At 36.9% G+C, this 21,716-nt stretch overlaps 1 protein-coding gene across 2 annotated transcripts in view; it reads left to right on the forward strand.

Moving 5' to 3' along the window:
- The first annotated feature begins 797 nt into the window (after window positions 1–797).
- The window catches only part of LOC143245154 (uncharacterized), a 64,975-nt gene continuing 44,056 nt past the window's right edge, over window positions 798–21,716 (forward strand). For both annotated transcript variants that reach the window (XM_076491139.1, XM_076491140.1), the window contains exons 1-2: window positions 798–843; window positions 1,016–1,190. In XM_076491139.1, coding sequence (XP_076347254.1) covers window positions 1,088–1,190 — 103 coding nt within the window. In that variant the 5' untranslated portion in view covers window positions 798–843; window positions 1,016–1,087. The remainder of the gene's footprint in view (window positions 844–1,015; window positions 1,191–21,716) is intronic.

The raw sequence follows: 21,716 nt of genomic DNA on the forward strand, positions 1-21,716 counted from the left end.
GGGGAAGACTTTGATGACGTCACATTCTTTGAATATTCCTTCTGGGGAAGAAGAACTGTGAGGAAATGGGTGTGTGTGTGGGAGACTGTAACCCCTACATCACTTGAACCAGTTTCGAGTATCCGTATTTGACGTGGCCGATGAATGGGACTTGCCAAAACTGCAACCTACTCTTTCAAGTTTTTATCTGCTTTTCAGATTACTTTACCTCTTTATATTACCAATACCTTCTGCCCACCAATTCTGTCTTTCTACATCCTACTCTTAACTTTAGCCCGTTTGATTTAGAAAGCTACACAATGGACTATCTGCACTCTGTTCATGCGGGGAATCAAACCTTGGATTTTACGTTCTAACTCCGTAAAAGTACTGCTGACTCATCAGGGGGACTACTTAGAGACTTCTTTTTTTTTTTTTTTAACCTCTCGTTGTTGTTGTTATTGTCCGTAATAAAATGAACTCATAAATGTAAGTGTCGGTTTTCAACATTTTTCACACCTGTTTAAACGGTTTTAAATGGCTAAACATACATGAGTTGAAGCACAATATATCCTATACAGTGTTACATCTTATATCGTTTCTATCTTTCTAGATGCGGGCATTTTTCCTTAAGAAGAGAACACTACAAAATTTAACGAGTTGCCCGTGTAGGAGACCCGCCCGCACGCGGCATTTGAATGACGAGAATAGGCGTTGCTTGTTCAGGAAAAGCGCTTGACTGAGCAGAGCTAGTGCGGGCGGATGGTATTAGGGTTTGAGTGAACCAGGTAAATTCACACAGTATCCTTGCGGGCACGTTCACGTACACATGTCCTCACCTGGTCCGTTTCTGCCCGATTCAAGGTAAGAGTATTTGCAGTACAGGAGTCGACTTACGACCCATTCACAAGAAACAACCGGCCTGACTAGCATGCCAAGCCTGCGTTTCACTGTCTCCGTCAACAAACGAGTTTCCTGTTGTTAAAGTTATTAATATATATATATTTATAATATAATCTCTCCTTTTGTTGTACAGACTTTTTATAACAAGTGTCTTAAAACACTGAGAACAGGACATCTTCCTGGAGCCACTTTTGGATCTTCGTATATGACAAGAATAACCACGTGGTTGCTACAAACCATGACCAAGCACAAAATGTACCGTAGCATTATATACTGGATGGTCGGATCAGTACTACTAGTAAAAACTGGTGAGTTTGTTTTCACTTAAACACCTAATTAACAAGTATTAATTATTTCTCAGAATTTTTGATACATTTTTTTTTGCCCGAAATGAAGTAAATAATTGAAGTTAAAAAAGTTATCTAACCTTTAATTACTAATAAACACATTGATACATGATGAACTGTTTTCTCTATATCCACTGCACGGATTGAATCCCAAATGTTAACGTTATAACTCTCGATGAACCGTCGGTGGGTGGGTGGGTGTATTGGGGTTACAGAAAGTATTGTTTATTTACGTATATTTGCTCAAATCTGTATAATGGGCTATTATCAGTTTTGGAGCTACGGCAGTCATCGAACTCCGACTTTTGGCGTTGTAAGTTTTCAAGCCTTTCGCTGAGCCCATAGAAAAGAGATATGAATTCTGAGAATGATGAGAAACGTGTTTAATAACTAGAAAGATTTGACCTTGAATTTTATGTCTTGATATCGTCGATGTCAAGTCATGACACTATAAACAAGATACCCAATAGAAGCAGTTCACCGGACGTTTGGGAATCTTGTAACGATACAATCTATTTTTAAAGCTTATATCGTGAAGCGTGTGACAAGTTTGAAATGTACGAGATAAACGATTTGTGTTGAGAAACGTGCACGAGACCTCTCGCGTCGAATCAGTTGGTTTTGTTTTCTTTTCCAGCCTTATGAACTGTGTACCAGTGGTGTGTCAGAACCGCAAATCTTGAACCAAGGTCAGTTTATTAACGCCAATGTACAATTATCCTATTGCGAAGAGACATTGTTTTCTAATATGTCACTATAACGCAGAGCACATCTTATGACGTCGTCAGTTAACCTGAATCTCTCATTCATAACGTAACGGTATGAAGACGTACATATATAAAGGTATACCAAGTAAATATATCTATCTTACAGTATGCACAAATCAAGAGATTGTTACCTTAGAATAAACATATATTTAATGCAAAGAGTAAGAGAGGTACAGTGCAGAGAACAGAAACACCCGATTACAGCTATAAAATTTAAAAAATAAACAGTAAAAGAAAACAAGATGGAATCCTCAATAGCCACGGTGCTTGAAATTCTTTAGGCAGGACTAGAGTAAATTAATCTATGAAACCTTCCCCCTCTATTTATTGGGCTATATTGTTGTGCATCAGCAGTACCAAGCATGGGGCACGGGCATACCCAATTCGTGTTTATTACTCATCACGGCTTCTACCAGCTTACCCTCAAAGTGAAATTATATCAGACAGGATTTGAATAAATGTATCTATACAACCTTGAGCGTGATCAAATACACCAATCAAAAGGGATTTTTGATCTCATGGGTCCAAAACTTTAATTCAGTCTCAACTCGATCAAGACATGACGAGCTATGAGCTAAGACCCTGCTTGAAGAACAGCGAGAAGAAACAAACAAAAAAACTTTGATTCGTTCTGTGAGATAAGCTGGTATATCGTGACTGAAAACATAAGTAACAAATGCTGATACAACACTGACACACATGTTATAATATAATACAAAACATAAGTAACAAATGCTGATAAAACACTGGACACCCACATGTTATAATATAATACAAAACATAAGTAACAAATGCTGATACAACACTGGACACCCACATGTTATAATATAATACAAAACATAAGTAACAAATGCTGATACAACACTGGACACCCACATGTTATAATATAATACAAATATAAACTATGACATTAACGTCCTATTCATATTTCTGTAATTTTATCCTAACGTTGTCATTTAAACAGTTTAGCCAATCAAACTATCATGAAAGGAACATCAAAATAACTCCAGAAGACAACACTAGGTGCAGAGTCTCAACTATCCGTAATATAATGGAAAATAACACGACGACAACTTGAAACGCCCCCAGTGGCGTAGCAGCATGTCTGCGGACTTACAACCCTGGAAACCAGGTTTGGATACCCGTGATGGGTAGAGCACAACAAATAGTCCATTGTGTAGCTCTGTGCTCTTAATTCGAAACAGGGCCGACACGGCCAGATGAGTTAAGGCGTTCGACTCGTAATCCGAGGGTCGCGGGTTCTCATCCCGGTCGCATCAAACATGCTCGCTCTTTCAGCCGTGGGAGCGTTATAATGTGACGGTCAATCCCACTATTCGTTGGCAAAAGAGTAGCCCAAGAGTTAGCAGTGGGTAGTGATAACTAGCTGCATTCCCTCTAGTCTTACACTGCTAAATTAGGGACGGCCAGCGCAGATAGCCCTCGTGTAGCTTTGAGGGAAATTCAAAAACAATCAATCAATGAACAATAATTGAAACAACAACAAGGAACTCCTGAGAAAATGTAAAAGCGTTATTTCATTTAAGTCGTCGTGTTATTTGTAAATGTTGTTTATAGGTTTTAGGAGTAGTGGTTGACCCTGTTTAGGGATGGCCATGGGATGAGGGACGACTTCCGTTGAATTGATGGATTCCATGGGAACAAGAAAAGGTTTACGGTGTTGTGGGAAACCGGTGTCAATTAGATCTGCAAAAAAAGGTACATTTCACGTATGTGGTCTAAAGTAAACAACAGCTCCGTTTTCCAGTTTTGTGTGGAAGATCAAACAAGACGTCGGTTTTCTGTGTGAACACGTTCTCACTTTGATCACATTCAAAAACTTCCGGGGACTGCAGCTAGGTGTCTGAACCTCCGTAGAAATTTACTGTTCTCATAATAAAGTCTGAAATGGCAATGCCAGATGCATAACGTTTCTATTAACATTTTGAGTGTAGCTAGGTACGCCATTTTTCTTCAGAAAGCTACGAAACACTATTTTCCATTATTTTACTCTAAACTTAATATACGTGAGAGTAACGAATCATTGTTATAATTCTGAGAAACATCCTGTAACTCTATATATAAAAGTTATTTGGAATTAATCTACACATTTTTGTTTGTCTCTTCTTAGCTTACACCTTTGCATTGTTCTAACATTAAGTCTTCTTACACCTTAGCCGTGCGCTTCGTAATCTGAGGGTCGCAGGTTCGCGCCCGAGTCGCGCCAAACATGCTCGTCCCTCTCAGCCGTGGGAGCGTTATAATGTGACGATCAATCCCACTTTTCGTTGGTAAAAGAGTAGCCCAAAAGTTGGCGGTGGGTGGTGATGACTAGCTGCCTTCCCACTAGTCTTACACTGCTAAATTAGGGACGGCTAGCACAGATAGCCCTCGAGTAGCTTTGTGCGAAATTCCAAAACAAACAAACAATCTTACACTTTACCTTAACATTGTACACCTTGCACACCCTTATCATTGTCCTTACACATTATTGTTCTCTTACACCCTTTGCATTGTTCTATCATTAAGTCTTCTTACACCTTGCATTGTTCTATCATTACACACCTTTGCATTGTTCTTAATTATTGTCTTCTTACACCTTGCATTGTCTCTTACACATTGTTCTTTGTCTTACACCTTTGCATTGTTCTATCATTAAGTCTCTTACACCTTTGCATTGTATCATTTTACACCTTTCAAGTCATTTCTTTACACCTTTTGTGTTCTATCATTAGATCTTCTTACACCTTTTGCATTGTTCCCATCATTGTCTTCTTATTAAGTCTTTTACACATTGTTTACCATCATTAGTTCTTCTTACACTTTTGTAATTGTTCTATCTATTGTCTTCTGCACCTTTAGCATTGTTCTACATTAAGTCTTTTACACCTTTTTGATCAGTCTTCTTACACCTTTGCATTATTCTACATTGTCTCTTACACCCCGTTGAAATTAACATTCTCTTCTTACACTTTTGCATTGTTCTATCATTAGAGATCTTCTTACACCTTTGCAGGTTGTTTCTAACATTAGGTCTTCTTACACCTTTGCATTGTTCTTATCATTAGTTTTTCTTACACTTTTGCATTGTTCTTTCTATTAAGTCTTCTTACACCTTTGCATTGTTCTATCATTAGATCTTCTTACACCTTAGCATTATTCTAACATTAAGTCTTCTTACACCTTTGCATTGTTCTATCATTCAGATCTTCTTACACCTTTGCTTTATTCTTATCATTAAGTCTCTTCTTACACCTTTGCATTGTTCTATCATTAAGTCTTCTTACACCTTATCGATTCTTACACCTTTGCATTGATCTACATTAAGTCTTCTTACACCTTTATCCGTTTGGATCTTCGCCGTTGCGTTGCATTGTTACATTGTCTTTATGACCTTCGCATCGCTAAGTTCTACACCTTTACATCTAACATTAAGTCTTCTTACACCTTGGCATTGGTCTTCTATTTTGCGGAACGTTTCTATCCGTTAGGTCTTCTTCGCGTTCTATCATTGGGATCATTGTCTTCACACCTTTAATTTATTCCATCATTAAAGTCTTCTTACACCATTGCGTTATTCTCATTTAGTCTTCTTACACCTTTTGCGTTGTTCTAATCATTAAGTCTTCTTACACCTTTGCACGTTGTTATATCATTAAGTCTCTCTTACACAATTGTTCGCATTGGGATCTTACACCTTTAGCCTCATTCCTTTAAGTCTTTAGTTTACCCATTGTCCTCTTACACCTTGTTATCCATCAACAGTCTTTGCATTCTTTTAGATTACACCCTACATTGGATCTTCTTACTGCGTTTGCATTGTTCTATCATTAAGTCTACTTACACCTTTTGCATTGTTCTATCATTAAGGATCTTCTTACACCTTTGTTTTGTATTCGGTCAACTACCCGCTCTGCTTGCAACCTTCCAGTGCATCTTCGCTACACGGTTCCACCTATTGCACGCATTGTTATTCACACCATTAAGTTAAGCCATTTTATTGTTCTAACATGGGATCTTCTTACACCTTTGACATTGTTCTTCACATTAAGTCTTCTTACACCCTTTTTGTTCTATTTAAGTTCTTACACCTTTGCATTCCTTTCTTAACACCTTTGCATTGTTCTATCGATTAGGATCTTCTTACACCTTTTGCATTGTTCTATCATTAATTCGGTGCTTCTTGTTTCTATCATTTCAATCTTTACCTTTGGACATTTCTACATTGGGATTGATTTCTATCATTAAGTCTTCTTACACCTTTGCATTGTTCTAACATTAAGTCTTCTTTTACACAGCTGCATTTGTTCTATCATTAAATCTTCTTACACCTTTGCATTGTTCTAACATTAAGGTCTTCTTACACCAGCTGCATTGTTCTCCCACATTAAGTCTTCTTACACCTTTGCATTGTTCTATCATTAAGTCTTCTTACACCTTTGCATTGTTCTAACATTAAGTCTTCTTACACCTTTGCATTGTTTCTATCATTAAGTCTTCTTACACCTTAGCATTATTCTAACATTAAGATCTTCTTACACCTTTGCGTTGTTCTATCATTAAGGATCTTCTTACACCTTTGCATTGTTCTATCATTCAGTCTTCTTACACCTTTTGCATTTGTTCTTCCTTAACAATTGATCTTTGCATTTGGTCTATCATTAGGTTCTGCCACTTTACGTTGTTCTAACAACCTTTGCATTTGTTTCTGTCAGACGATTAAGTCTTCTTGCACCTTTGCATTTGTTCTAACATTGGATCTTCTTACACCTTTGCATTGTTCTATCATTAGGATTCTTCTTACACCTTTGCATTGTTTCTTCCATCATTAAGTCTTCTTACACCTTTTGCATTTGTTCTATCATTAAGTCTTTCTTACACCTTTGCATTGTTCTATCATTAAGTCTTCTTACACCTTTGCATTGTTCTAACATTAAGTCTTCTTACACCTTTGCATTGTTCTATCATTCAGTCTTGTGTCTTCTACCTTTCTTTTGCTATCATTGATTTGGGATTCCTTTATTTTGCACTTGCATTGTATATTCGGTCTTTGCATTGTTCTAACATTAGAGTCTTCTTACACCTGTTCTTGCACCTTTTATTTGTTCTATCATTAAGTCTTCTTACACCTTTGCATTGTTCTATCATTACACTTTTGCAGTTCTATCATTGGTGCCCTCTTACACCTTTGCATTGTTCTACACCTTTGTGTTCATTAAGTCTTCTTACACCTTGCATTGTTCTATCATTAAGTCTTCTTACACCTTTGCATTGTTCTATCATTAAGTCTTCTAACATTAAGTCTTACACCTTTGCATTGTTCTATCATTAAGTCTTCTTACACCTTTGTATTGTTCTATCATTAAGTCTTCTTACACCTTTGCATTGTTCTATCATTAAGTCTTCTTACCTCTTGCATTGTTCTAACATTAAGTCTTCTTACACCTAGCATTATTCTAACATTAAGTCTTCTTACACCTTTGCATTGTTCTAACATTAAGTCTTCTTACACCTTTGCATTGTTCTAACATTAAGTCTTCTTACACCTTTGCATTGTTCTAACATTAAGTCTTCTTACACCTTAGCATTATTCTAACATTAAGTCTTCTTACACCTTTGCATTATTCTAACATTAAGTCTTCTTACACCTTTGCATTGTTCTATCATTAAGTCTTCTTTACACCTTTGCATTGTTCTATCATTAAGTCTTCTTACACCTTTGCATTGTTCTAACATTAAGTCTTCTTACACCTTAGCATTATTCTAACATTAAGTCTTCTTACACCTTGCATTGTTCTATCATTAAGTCTTCTTACACCTTTGTGTTCTATCATTAAGTCTTCTTACACCTTTGCATTTGTTCTATCATTAAGTCTTCTTACACCTTTGCATTGTTCTATCATTAAGTCTTCTTACACCTTTGCATTGTTCTATCATTAAGTCTTCTTACACCTTTGCATTGTTCTATCATTAAGTCTTCTTACACCTTTGCATTGTTCTATCATTAAGTCTTCTTACACCTTTGCATTGTTCTAACATTAAGTCTTCTTACACCTTTGCATTGTTCTACATTAAGTCTTCTTACACCTTGCATTGTTCTATCATTAAGTCTTTACACCTTTGCATTGTATCATTAAGTCTTCTTACACCTTTGCATTGTTCTACATTAAGTCTTCTTACACCTTTGCATTGTTCTATCATTAAGTCTTCTTACACCTTTGCATTGTTCTAACATTAAGTCTTCTTACACCTTTGCATTGTTCTATTGTTCTAACATTAAGTCTTCTTACACCTTTGCATTGTTCTATCATTAAGTCTTCTTACACCTTTGCATTGTTCTATCATTAAGTCTTCTTACACCTTTGCATTGTGCATTGTTCTATCATTAAGTCTTCTTACACCTTTGCATTGTCTTCTTCTATCATTAAGTCTTCTTACACCTTTGCATTGTTCTATCATTAAGTCTTCTTACACCTTTGCATTGTTCTATCATTAAGTCTTCTTACACCTTTGCATTGTTCTATCATTAAGTCTTCTTACACCTTTGCATTGTTCTATCATTAAGTCTTCTTACACCTTTGCATTGTTCTATCATTAAGTCTTCTTACACCTTTGCATTGTTCTATCATTAAGTCTTCTTACACCTTTGCATTGTTCTATCATTAAGTCTTCTTACACCTTTGCATTGTTCTATCATTAAGTCTTCTTACACCTTTGCATTGTTCTATCATTAAGTCTTCTTACACCTTTGCATTGTTCTATCATTAAGTCTTCTTACACCTTTGCATTGTTCTATCATTAAGTCTTCTTACACCTTTGCATTGTTCTATCATTAAGTCTTCTTACACCTTTGCATTGTTCTATCATTAAGTCATTGTTCTCTTACACCTTTGCATTGTTCTATCATTAAGTCTTCTCTACACCTTTGCATTGTTCTATCATTAAGTCTTCTTACACCTTTGCATTGTTCTATCATTAAGTCTTCTTACACCTTTGCATTGTTCTAACATTAAGTCTTCTTACACCTTTGCATTGTTCTATCATTAAGTCTTCTTACACCTTTGCATTGTCTTCTTCTATCATTAAGTCTTCTTACACCTTTGCATTGTTCTAACATTAAGTCTTCTTACACCTTTGCATTGTTCTATCATTAAGTCTTCTTACACCTTTGCATTGTTCTAACATTAAGTCTTCTTACACCTTTGCATTGTTCTAACATTAAGTCTTCTTACACCTTTGCATTGTTCTATCATTAAGTCTTCTTACACCTTTGCATTGTTCTAACATTAAGTCTTCTTACACCTTTGCATTGTTCTATCATTAAGTCTTCTTACACCTTTGCATTGTTCTATCATTAAGTCTTCTTACACCTTAGCATTGTTCTATCATTAAGTCTTCTTACACCTTTGCATTGTTCTATCATTAAGACTTATCGTCCTCAAATACACGAAAATTAAGACTAGGTTGAATCATTTCAATAAAATCCATGTGTTTAATTCTTCTAATAGGTCCCGGCATGACCAGGTGGTTAGGGCGCTCGACTTCTAATCTGAAGGTCGCGGCTGAAAGGGCGAGGATATTTGGCGCGACGGGGATTCAAACCCGCTACCTTCGGATTACGATACAAGTGCCTTAATAATCTGGCGAGGCCGCTGTCTCTTATGATGCCCCAACAACAAAATATGAAAATATTAATTAAATTGTAACCGTTTCGTGATCTCTCCCTCCAGTAGCTTTGTTGATGAAATATAGTATGACAAATAATTATCATAACATTATTAATTCAGTTAGTATTAAATAATTCATACAATTAGACTTCAGCCTGGTGATCGTATCTGCTTCATAATAACAAAATAAAAGGGAATGTTTGTTGTTTCAATCAGTTATAAAATACATATATAAATGAAGTTGGTGTTCCAATACCACTGACAAATACTAATGCTATAAACCTGTTGCGGAACGTCATGCTTGGAAAGGCTAGTTTACAAATGACGTTTCGTGTAAATAACTCATTACTTTAGCATATGCATATATATATATATGTGTGTGTATCTACAGAGCTTGGTGTTGTTGGATAGAATTTCTAGTAAGTTCCACTTGACTTGTTTCTTCAGTAAGACGAACTTCTGATCGCTTAGCTTTGTTTCTTTAACTAGATAACGATTTGGCCTGAAGCTAAGCCTTGTTTCTTAAGTGAAAAAATAATTTGATCTTTATGTCGAGGTCACGTCTTGTGTCTTCTGTGGAAAAAAGTTTTGATCTTTATGTCGAGGTCACGTCTTGTGTCTTCTGTGGAAACAAGTTTAAATCTTTATGTCGAGGTCAAGTCTTGTTCCTTCAGTGGGACTGAAGTTTTGATCTTTATGTCGAGGTCAAATCTTGTTCCTTCAGTGGGACTGAAGTTTTGATCTTTATGATGAGGTGAAGTCTTGTTTCTTTAGTGGGAGAAAGTTTTGATCTTTATGCCGAGGTCAAGCCTTGTTTCTTCTGTGGAAACAAGTTTAAATCTTTATGTCGAGGTCAAGTCTTGTTCCTTCAGTGGGACTGAAGTTTTGATCTTTATGACGAGGTGAAGTCTTGTTTCTTTAGTGGGAGGAAGTTTTGATCTTTATGTCGAGGTCAAGCCTTTTTTCTTCTGTGGAAACAAGTTTAAATATTTATGTCGAGGTCAAGTCTTGTTCCTTCAGTGGGACTGAAGTTTTGATCTTTATGACGAGGTGAAGTCTTGTTTCTTTAGTGGGAGAAAGTTTTGATCTTTATGTCGAGGTCAAGTCTTGTTCCTTCAGTGGGACTGAAGTTTTGATCTTTATGACGAGGTGAAGTCTTGTTTCTTTAGTGGGAGGAAGTTTTGATCTTTATGTCGAGGTCTTAAGTTTTGATCTTTATGATGTGGTCAAGTCTTTTCCTTCAGTGTGGAAAGAAGTTTAAATATTTATGTCGAGGTCAAGTCTTGTTCCTTCAGTGGGACTGAAGTTTTGATCTTTATGATGTGGTCAAGTCTTGTTCCTTCAGTGGGACTGAAGTTTTGATCTTTATGATGAGTTTTGATCTTTATGTGTCAAGTCTTGTTCCTTCATTGGGACTGATGTTTTGATCTTTATATTGAGGTCAAGGTTCCTTCAGTGGGACTGATGTTTTGATCTTTTTTGATCTATGCCTGATGTTTTGATCTTTATATTGAGGTCAAGTCTTGTTCCTTCAGTGGGACTGAAGTTTTGATCTTTATGATGTGGTCAAGTCTTGTTCCTTCATTGGGACTGATGTTTTGATCTTTATATTGAGGTCAAGTCTTGTTCCTTCAGTGGGACTGAAGTTTTGATCTTTATGATATGGTCAAGTCTTGTTCCTTCATTGGGACTGATGTTTTGATCTTTATATTGAGGTCAAGTCTTGTTCCTTCAGTGGGACTGATGTTTTGTTTTGATCTTTGAAGTTTTATCTTTATGAGGTCAAGTCTTGTTCCTTCAGTGGGACTGAAGTTTTGATCTTTATGATGTTCCTTCAGTGGGACTGAAGTTTTGATCTTTATGATGTGGTCAAGTCTTTTCTCTTGAAAAATTACATTTTTACATCTTTCCTCAAATACCAATAAAACAAACCCAATCTTAGCTATAAGGCTACAGACATACCGTATAATGTTTTAAAACAAACCCAATGTTAGCTATAAGGCTACAGACATACTGTATAATGTTTTAAAACAAACCCAATGTTAGCTATAAGGCTACAGACATACTGTATAATGTTTCAGAAAAGAAAGACATGCGGAAAGCTTCTAAGACTTTTCAGTCTTATTGATTTATTAAGTGATATCAGTGAAAATATACACTAACGTTTTATGTTTTTCATCCAAGATCTACACTAATATTACCTTATTATTTTATCCTAGATCTACACTAATATTACCTTATTATTTTATTCTAGATCTACACTAATATTACCTTATTATTTTATCCTAGATCTACACTAATATTACCTTATTATTTTATTCTAGATCTACACTAATATTACCTTATTATTTTATCCTAGATCTATACGTTATCTTTTACGTATTATTTCATTCTACATCTATAATCACTAACCTTTCCATGTTGTTTTATACCAACCAGGACAAACCTTGTTGTTTATCCCAGATGTGCACTAACTGTTCTATGTTATCCCGGATTTACCACAATCTTTTATTCTTGTTTCCTTCCAGATCTCCGCTAATCTTTATCTGTAGCTTAAATTAATCAATTTCTGAGTATGTTTTAATTATATCGTATGGAGTTCTGAAATCCCGAAAGACATGCATTATGTACTCTGTTTCGGACAGAATAACAATTAATAAATCGTGTCTTTGTTTTTATTGTATCACATAAATGCTACTTTTCAACACTAGAGGGGTGAAGAAACCTGTGAGTAAAATTTAAAAGAATGATCTTAAATAATTCAGGAGTGAAAGTGTATTTAACACAGCAATATCGATATAATTACATACATGAACATGGCTCTGAAAGGGGTCAGAGTGAAAACCTGGACCAGCTAATGTTTGGCCCCCTTTTAGAAATTAAATAAATATTGAACATACATTAATCAAGTGCAGGAAGGAGGAAAAGACTTTTGAACTTGACGCTTCGCCTGTCTACAAGACCTAAGTACAGACACCTGGAACAACGGGTCTGCTTTGTATATGTTACTTTTCAACACCAGAGGGATATAAAAGTTGGTAGCAAAATTTATACGAATGGTATTAAATAATCTCGGAGCTGTTTGCATATGCTAGTTTAATAATTCGAGTGACGTTTGACTAGGTTATAAGAAACAGAAATCAAATGTCTGTTTCTGTCTTCATCTCGTCAAACAGGAGAAGACTGGAATAAGTCTTCACGCATGACTAATCCCAAGCTCCCTCCCTGCTTATGTCCTGCTTATTCTCCAGACGTCAGGATATAAAACCATATTCAGGGTAAATATTGTTCAGAGAACAGCGTGTGTTATCCGCTGTGTTCGTTTGTTCGTGTTTTTTTTTATTTACTCATTTGAAGATGGTGATGGTATTACATACGTGTTTCAATTTAGGATTATATTTGTTGCTGTTTTCAGAGAGTATAATTTCGTATATCTTTGACTAATGAAAGTGACTAATAATAATAATTTCGATTCAGATTAGGCTGAATGAACTAACTGCTGTTTCCATATGCGTTATTATCAGGGATTGGGATTACACAGTCACGTATCACGTAAGATCTTACTACAGTCACGTATCACGTGAGATCTTACAACAGTCACGTATCACGTGAGATCTTACAACAGTCACGTATCACGTAAGATCTTACAACAGTCACGTATCACGTGAGATCTTACAACAGTTACGTATCACGTGAGATCTTACTACAGTCACGTATCACGTAAGATCTTACTACAGTCACGTATCAGGTAAGATCTTACTACAGTCACGTATCACGTAAGATCTTACTACAGTCAAGTATCACGTAAGATCTTTCAAGATTCTCACTACTTCTTGAGATAAATAGAAAGTGGACAAAACATCTCGAAATGAAGCTAAAACTAAATTTCTTTTGTGTTTTTTTTAGTATGAAGAACTTGTAACGACAACACGATAGTCAAACACACATTGAGGAGAACATGGAATCAATCAGTGAAACGAAATATGAATTGAAAAATAAATTGTATTTTCGTGTGAGATCATGTTGGTATGAGCGTGGTGTTTCCCGCCACCAGTAAGTACTGTATATCTGTAATATTGACACCCCTGTGGTCACTTTTTTATTTTATTTTATAGGTGTCATTCTGTCATTCTGATATTCTAATCCTCCACGGTTTTCAGTTTCAGTACTTTAATTTTATTTTTGTCTAAATTTGCGGCTCCACCATTCTGGTCCCGTTATTGCGTTATAAGAGTGACCGTCAAATCTTGTTATTGGATGAAAGTATAGGTAATATAACATATTTAATTTGTGGAGATACCTTATTTGTTATGTTAACTGTGACCATTGAACTGTTTGTTTGTTTATTTTTAACTAAAGGCAAAGCTATGCCATGGGCTATGTGTGCTGTGCCCACCACAGGTATCAAAACCAGTTTTTTAGTGCTATATGTCTGTTGACTTACCATTGGAGGGCAAACATTTAATTCAAAACCGAAACTGAGGTTTTCCATGATAGTTATACACCAATCTCTATGCCCTATTTAAAGGAACACTTCACTTACAAATCAAAATGAGGAGAAATGAGGAGTCAAATGCTCCCAATGCCCGCATGTCTCCTCCCACCCGCCCAAGCACTAGAGTAGCCTAAGTGTTAGCGGTGAGTGATGATGACTAGTTGCCGTCCTCCTAGTATTTCACAGCTAAATTAAAGACGGATGGCACAGTTAATTCTCCTGTAGCTTTGTGCGAATATCCGAAAATAGACAAACAAAAAAGTAATTTATCTTTAAAACTATGAAAACAAAACTGACTTAATATGAAGTAATATTACATAGTTTATAAATAATACATATCTTTACTCGTACTCTACCAGTATTTTATTGTTGTTTTTTTTCTGAAAAGCATAGACATTTTAATTAACATAAGCGATAATAATGTTTTTCAGAGGAGAGTAAATTTTAACATTTTAAAACAGACGACTTTACAGACGTTTAAAATTTTTTGTTTTAATGTCCTCCGCCCCCATGTTTTTACGTATATTTATATTTATCTAATTAACGAGTTTTACTCAGATCTAGTATATATTTTAGTACAATACTAGGTAACAAGTCACGTGGTAACGAAAAGATCTGTATATTATCTCGAGCTGAAGCATGCCATATATTTAAGGGTTCTGGGGACGATGGGTGGATGACAGCTTAACAATGACCGTGAAAATCGTATTCACACACGTTTCTAGTTTTGCCACCCTATCATCAGAGCACGTCTGTATGTACCGCCTGCGACAAACTGTGCAACATGCCGCCGAGAACTGTATATTGTCACATATATCAAACGGCTGTATTGTACAAAGTTTAGGGCGTTGCCCAGCTGAAACTTCTTTCTCGTACAAAGTCTATAGGGGTCGTCCCCTCGAATTTTCTGGGCTGGTAATGGGCTCGGGTAAAAAAAAAATTAGGGTGGATCTTCAAAGTAAAATTGTTTGGGTCATCTACAAATAATCGTGACGGAGATGTGTGTACGTGCGTAGGCGTTTTTTGTTGTTTTTCTTCAGCAAAGCAAAATCCACATAATTTTTTTTTTATTATTTAAAAAGAAACTAACTTGAAACTTCGGTGACTAACAACTTGCTCCCATGGAACAAAGGAGACACAAAGGCGTTGGTTTGGTTTGCTTTCAATTTCACCCAAAGCTACACGAGGGCTATCTGAGCTAGCCTTCCCTAATATAGTAGTGTAAGACTAGAGGTAAGGCAGCTAGTCATTACCACCCACCGCCAACTCTTGGGCTACTCTTTTACCAACGAATAGTGGGATTGACCGTAACTTTATAACGCCCCCCACGGCTGAAAAGGCGAGCATGTTTGGTGTGACAGGGATTGGAACCCACGGCTATCGAATTACGAGTCGAGTGCTTTAACCACCTGGCCATGTCGGGACGTAATGAAATACGCCTGAAGGATTGTTTGTTTTGTGGGGTTTTTTTAATTTCGCACAAAGCTACACGAGGGCTATCTGCGCTAGCCGTCCCTAATTTAGCAGTGTAAGACTAGAGAAAAGGCAGCTAGTTATCACCACCCACCGCCAACTCTTGGGCTACTCATTTACGAACGAATAGTGGGATTGACAGTCACATTATAACGCTCCCACGGCTGAAAGGGCGAGCATGTTTTGTGCGACGAGGATGCGAACCCGCGACCCTCGGATTACGAGTCGCACGCCTTAACGCGCTTCGCCATGCCGGACCACCAAAACACAGTTATTTATGTGAAGAATTTCATCACAACGCCTACCCTAACATCACTGTTAATGCATGCGGTTCCTTTGTCCCAAATTCACAAGTAGTTAAGCAGTGTTTAGACTAACACTACCGTATTTCTGATAAAAATATTAGTTATAGGGTTTTCATCTGCAGAAAAGAAAGCACGTTGTTTGGAACTGGACACCAACAGCAGTTTTGGCAGTATATACGTAATATAACCGATATCAAAAAATTATCAGCATGAAGAGTAAGAGAACAGAGAAATCTGGTAAAATTTGGAAATGTGGAGGTTATATTAAAAAAATGGTAAAACACGGATCATATAATGTTATACACTTCCAGGAATGTTCTCAGGGCTGTAGGTAACTGGTTTATAAGAAACTGCCAAACCCAGTAAACGCTGATTGTAAGTGTTAGGGTTTGGCAACCGACGAACTCTTTTCAGTTTAAATCGCTCAAAAAAGAAGCTGAAGTCTGGGGACATCATCTATCCTGGAGAATAACGTGACCTTGTCGAGAGTGGGTGGTCGTGAACATACCTGCATTGTTTCCCAGCCCTAGGGTGGTACTGAAGCATTCCAGTCACTTCCCCCACCCCATCTCCTTTCCTACCAAATATGTCCAGTTGCAGTGGCTGAACGCCAGCTCATCTAAAGTACGTAACAGCCATTGCTGGAAGTTGGTAAGTGTCACATACAGCTTTCTTTGTTCTGGCAACACATTAAGACTGGAAGAAGTTTGGTTCACTGAACACACTTCTAGCCTCGGGGATTAGAGATACTAGTCCTTCAAGTGAAAGTGAAAACTGCCTGACGAACAAGCTCTTATACCGCAAATCACAACTTGTTCAACACAACAACACTGTCTACAGTGTTCCATACACAACAGAAGTGCACATCTCGCTCAACACAACAACACTGTCTGCAGTATTCCATACACAACAGAAGTGCACATCTCGCTCAACACAACAACACTGTCTGCAGTATTCCATACACAACAGAAGTGCACATCTCGCTCAACACAACAACACTGTCTACAGTATTCCATACACAACAGAAGTGCACATCTCGCTCAACACAACAACACTGTCTACAGTATTCCATACACAACAGAAGTACACATCTCGCTCAACACAACAACACTGTCTAGAGTGTTCTATACACAACAGAAGTACACATCTCGCTCAACACAACATCATTGTCTACAGTATTCCATACACAACAGAAGTACACATCTCGCTCAACACAACACTACTATCTACAGTATTCCATACACAACAGAAGTACACATCTCGCTCAACACAACAACACTATATACAGTATTCCATACACAACAGAAGTGCACAACTCGCTCAACACAACACTGTCTACAGTATTCCATACACAACAGAAGTACACATCTCGCTCAACACAACAACACTATCTACAGTATTCCATACACAACAGAAGTACACATCTCGCTCAACACAACAACACTGTCTACAGTGTTCTATACACAACAGAAGTGTACAACTCGCTCAACACAACACTATCTACAGTATTCCATACACAACAGAAGTACACATCTCGCTCAACACAACAACACTGTCTACAGTGTTCTATACACAACACAAGTACACAACTCGCTCAACACAACACTGTCTACAGTGTTCTATACACAACAGAAGTGCACATCTCGCTCAACACAACAACACTGTCTACAAATTTTCATACACAACAGAAGTACACGTCTCGCTCAACACAACACTGTCTACAGTATTCCATACACAACAGAAGTGCACAACTCGCTCAACACAACACTGTCTAAGGTATTCCATACACAACACAAGTACAAAACTCGCTCAACACAACAACACTATCTACAGTATTCCATACACAACATTATAATGCAGCATTGCTAACATAATTTCCTGAAAACATAAAAATTACTCAGTAACTAATTATTTTTCACATATACAAGAGGTTCGTATCTTCACTTGAACGACAACTTATACACATAATGGGCAAGACGAATAAAACCCACTGTCTGAAGAATAGTTTGATTGTCTCTTTTATAACACCCAACTAGATAAAACAGGACAACAAACTAACCCAAGAGTTGGCGGTGGGTGGTGTTGACTAGCTGCCTTCCGGTTGGCCTATGACTTTAAAATTGCGTTTCAAACAGCTTTGCACGAGATTGAACAAAAAATCTTTAAAGTGTTCTTTTCACATGAGACATCCATTTAAACTCCGTAATCCAACATTACCTGGAGCAGAACAATGCTCCAGAAGAAAGATAAAACGTAATAATTATACATTATTTTAAAGACATTTTAAAACAGAGGTAAAGTTCGTAACCAAAGTTGTATAGTTGTGAAGTATGTTACGGTCGATTTGACACCTACACTACCATGCACAGGATAGATCTACGGTTGAGTTTGGTCTCTGGAGTCCACCAAGCAGAAAATAATTATAACTGAGATCCTTTCATGAAAGTCACAGAACAAAAGGATAGTTACTGTCTGGTGGTCCAAATAATAAGACAAAGTTATATAACAGCAAATATGAGAAAGCCAGAGAGTAAACTTTTTTTAAAAAATGTAAGTTTTAAAACCCGGATTTAATTTCTTGTTTGGATGACGTTGTTATTTTATCTTCCGAAGCGAGTGGCTGAAATAATAAAAGGTATTGTTTTAAAATGTAACACAGGATTTGTTGCTTTTAGCGCTAATGCACCTAATTACTTTATAACTGGTTGACGAAGCAGTAAATGTAGCAGCTTCTGATGATAAAATAACATAGTTTAAGATGAATATCAGGGTCTATAAGAAGTAGCTTCGACACTGTATGTTTTAAGGGAAATGCTCAAATTGCATGATTGACGTGCCGTGTAAAGCACATGCGGGATCTTTGGCGTGAGATTTATCATTCGGCCTCTTAGCACAATTGTGTGATATGGGCATAGCCTTGAAGCTAACTCGAGCTGTGGAACGAATGGTCCAAGATTCGAGACATTATGCTTCAGAACACGCTTTACTCTTTCAACTGTGGACGATCTATAAAATTGACCATGAATCGCGTTGCTCGGTTCGAGGAGCCAGGCGAAACCCTTGTGCATGCGGCTTCATTCTTCTGGTCAATAGTTCAAAGTTCGGGTCAGACATGCTTGAATCCTAAGGCTCTCTGATGTGATCGATTACTTTTCGTATGCATAAGTCGCCGTTTAAGTTGGAAATACAAGTAGTGTGCATCGAAAATATTACTTTCCATCAACATACCAACACATTGATCGGCGGTCTCAGTTTGTCAGTCCGAAAGCACAATGATGTAAAAAGATTTAAATCAGATTCATGAGAGACTTTATTCATTGTCACCGTAGTACAGACTAGTTTAATATTTAAAGACGATAAATATCGTCCTGCTGGCATCCTATTAACAGAGACTCTCGATAACGTCGAACTATAGTTTAAAGTCCGGTCTAAAGAGAATGCCTCATAACAGTATGCAATTAGATTATGGATGATGGAATGCCACTTTTAAGTATCCGCACTATTTTATTGAAGAGAAAAGGTTGATATAACTTAGTGTTACAGCTGTTATCTTTGGAAGTTCGTAACTTGGTATATTTATGTATGTGTAATTATTTTCGTTTAATGTTGAGATAAGTCAACATTTTGTTTCCGTCTCATTTCAGAGAGGCGTTCGACTCGTAATCTATGGGTCGCGGGTTCGAATCCCGGTCGCACCAAACATGCTCGCCCTTTCAGCCATGGGGGCGTTATAATGTGATCGTCAATCCTACTTACTATTCGTTGGTAAAAGAGTAGCCCAAGAGTTGGCGGTGGGTGGTGATGACTAGCTGCTTTCCTTCTAGTCTTACACTGCTAAATTAGGGACAGTTAGCGCAGATAGCCCTCGAATAGCTTTACGCGAAATTCAAAAAACAAAAAGCAAACAAAACATTTCACAGAAATACTTCTTATTTCTTTTGTAAATTTAAAGCCAAACATGGCCAGGTGATTGGGGCGCTTGTTTCGCAACCTGAGGGTCACGTGTTCGAATCCCTGTCCTACTAAAACATGTTCGCCCTTCAGCTATGGGGGCACAATAACATTACGATAAATCCCACTATTCGTCTGCAAAAGAGTAGCCCTAAGGGTTGGCAGTGGGTGGTGATGACTAGCTACTTTTCCTCTGGTCTATCACTGTCTAATTAGGGCCGGCTGGCGCAGATAACCCTCGTTGTAGGTTTGATTTAGATTTCACTCAAAGCTGATGTATAATAACAAAACACTTATGAATAAATCAGTAAAACAGGTGATGTGAATAATGCATTATTTGCATGTTTACAGAATCCATCTGGATTTTTTTTAGCCCTTGCACACTGTCAAAAATCCTGTTCTACAGAAAGAATATGGCACAAACATTACTGATGATAAAGCTTTGTCACCTAGATAAATTGCACGTTACTTAAGCGCTCTCGTACGGGCACTGTCAATTTGCTCAAGCACATCCTGTTTTACTTTTTGTTTTCTTTGTAAGATCGCGATGTGTGACCGTGGAAAAGTCTAAACATATATACACATTTTATATTAAACAACAGTAACATAAAGACTGCAGACTCCAGTCGTAACGACAACTCTAATACTTGTTAATCCCCCTGTTTCGTTTACACAATTACAGACTTACAACGCTAAAGTTCGAGATTCAGTTCCCCATGGTAGACTAAGAAAACAACAACAACCTTTTTCCTATATTATCGTTGTTGTTTTATTCAAGGGAAAAGGAAAAAAACAACTTCGATTTAAAATTTAAGAATGACATATTTGATAAGAAGATAAATCGAGAATTGCCCAATCATTAAAGAGGAAAAAATTTTCTGTCACTTTAAAATATAACAATTACCTTACTTGTTCCATTTCATCACTTAACAACTCCTAATTGCGTGTTTTAGATACTTAATTCATGTGGCACGACTAGCGCGTAGTTTGCCTCTTTGTAAACCAGAATTATATAGACAACAGCTTGTTGCACACGATTGTCTCTGGTCTGTACGAGTGTTTTGTAGTAATATAAAATTTAATTGTAAGTAGGTTGTTCAACTGAGAATAAAATGAAGCAGAACTTATGACCGGAAGTCGCCTGATATTTACAGAAATAAAAGTTAAATAAGTCATACACTGTTCACTTTATTACCTCCTTGTTAAAACGCATTTAATTTTTCCCTACTTTAAATAATGATATGTATTTTAACACTTGTCAAAATATTTTACATTTTAGTATCATGATATCATTCTTAAACTAGTGTCATTTTTCTACTCATATAATATGCCTGTGAGGTTTAAAAATTGTAATCCATTTACAGACGTTGACAGTAAATAATACGGGAAGTTGAATATTTAGTCTCATTTTGAAGGTGAAAAATTAGACTTAGATCAGGTGATTGTGCTGGTATTCTTATATTTAACCTTAATCGAGTCAGGTCAGACATCCGTAATGGTCGGGTAGAGTTATCCCTGAACTTGAAACTATTCAACAGCGCCTTTTATTATGAAAGCTTTGCTCGGCTTTGAATCTAATAACTTGAGTCACTTTTATGTCGCAATAACAACTGAAGGTACAGAGCACAGAGCGTGTTTCTCAGGCGTCGATACTCGAACTTTGAAACTTCCGGTATTAACCCTAGATCATTAACAACTAGTCCACTCCTGACCTGCCAAGAAAGACACTAAAGGTCACTCTTACGCTCTTTTGGACAATTTCTGACAACAAGAGCACGATGATTTGTTACATTGTGATTATTATAACTCTAGTAGAAAGTTATCAGTGT

This window comes from Tachypleus tridentatus, chromosome 2 (genome assembly GCF_004210375.1).
Source record: "Tachypleus tridentatus isolate NWPU-2018 chromosome 2, ASM421037v1, whole genome shotgun sequence".
Lineage (NCBI taxonomy): Eukaryota > Metazoa > Arthropoda > Merostomata > Xiphosura > Limulidae > Tachypleus > Tachypleus tridentatus.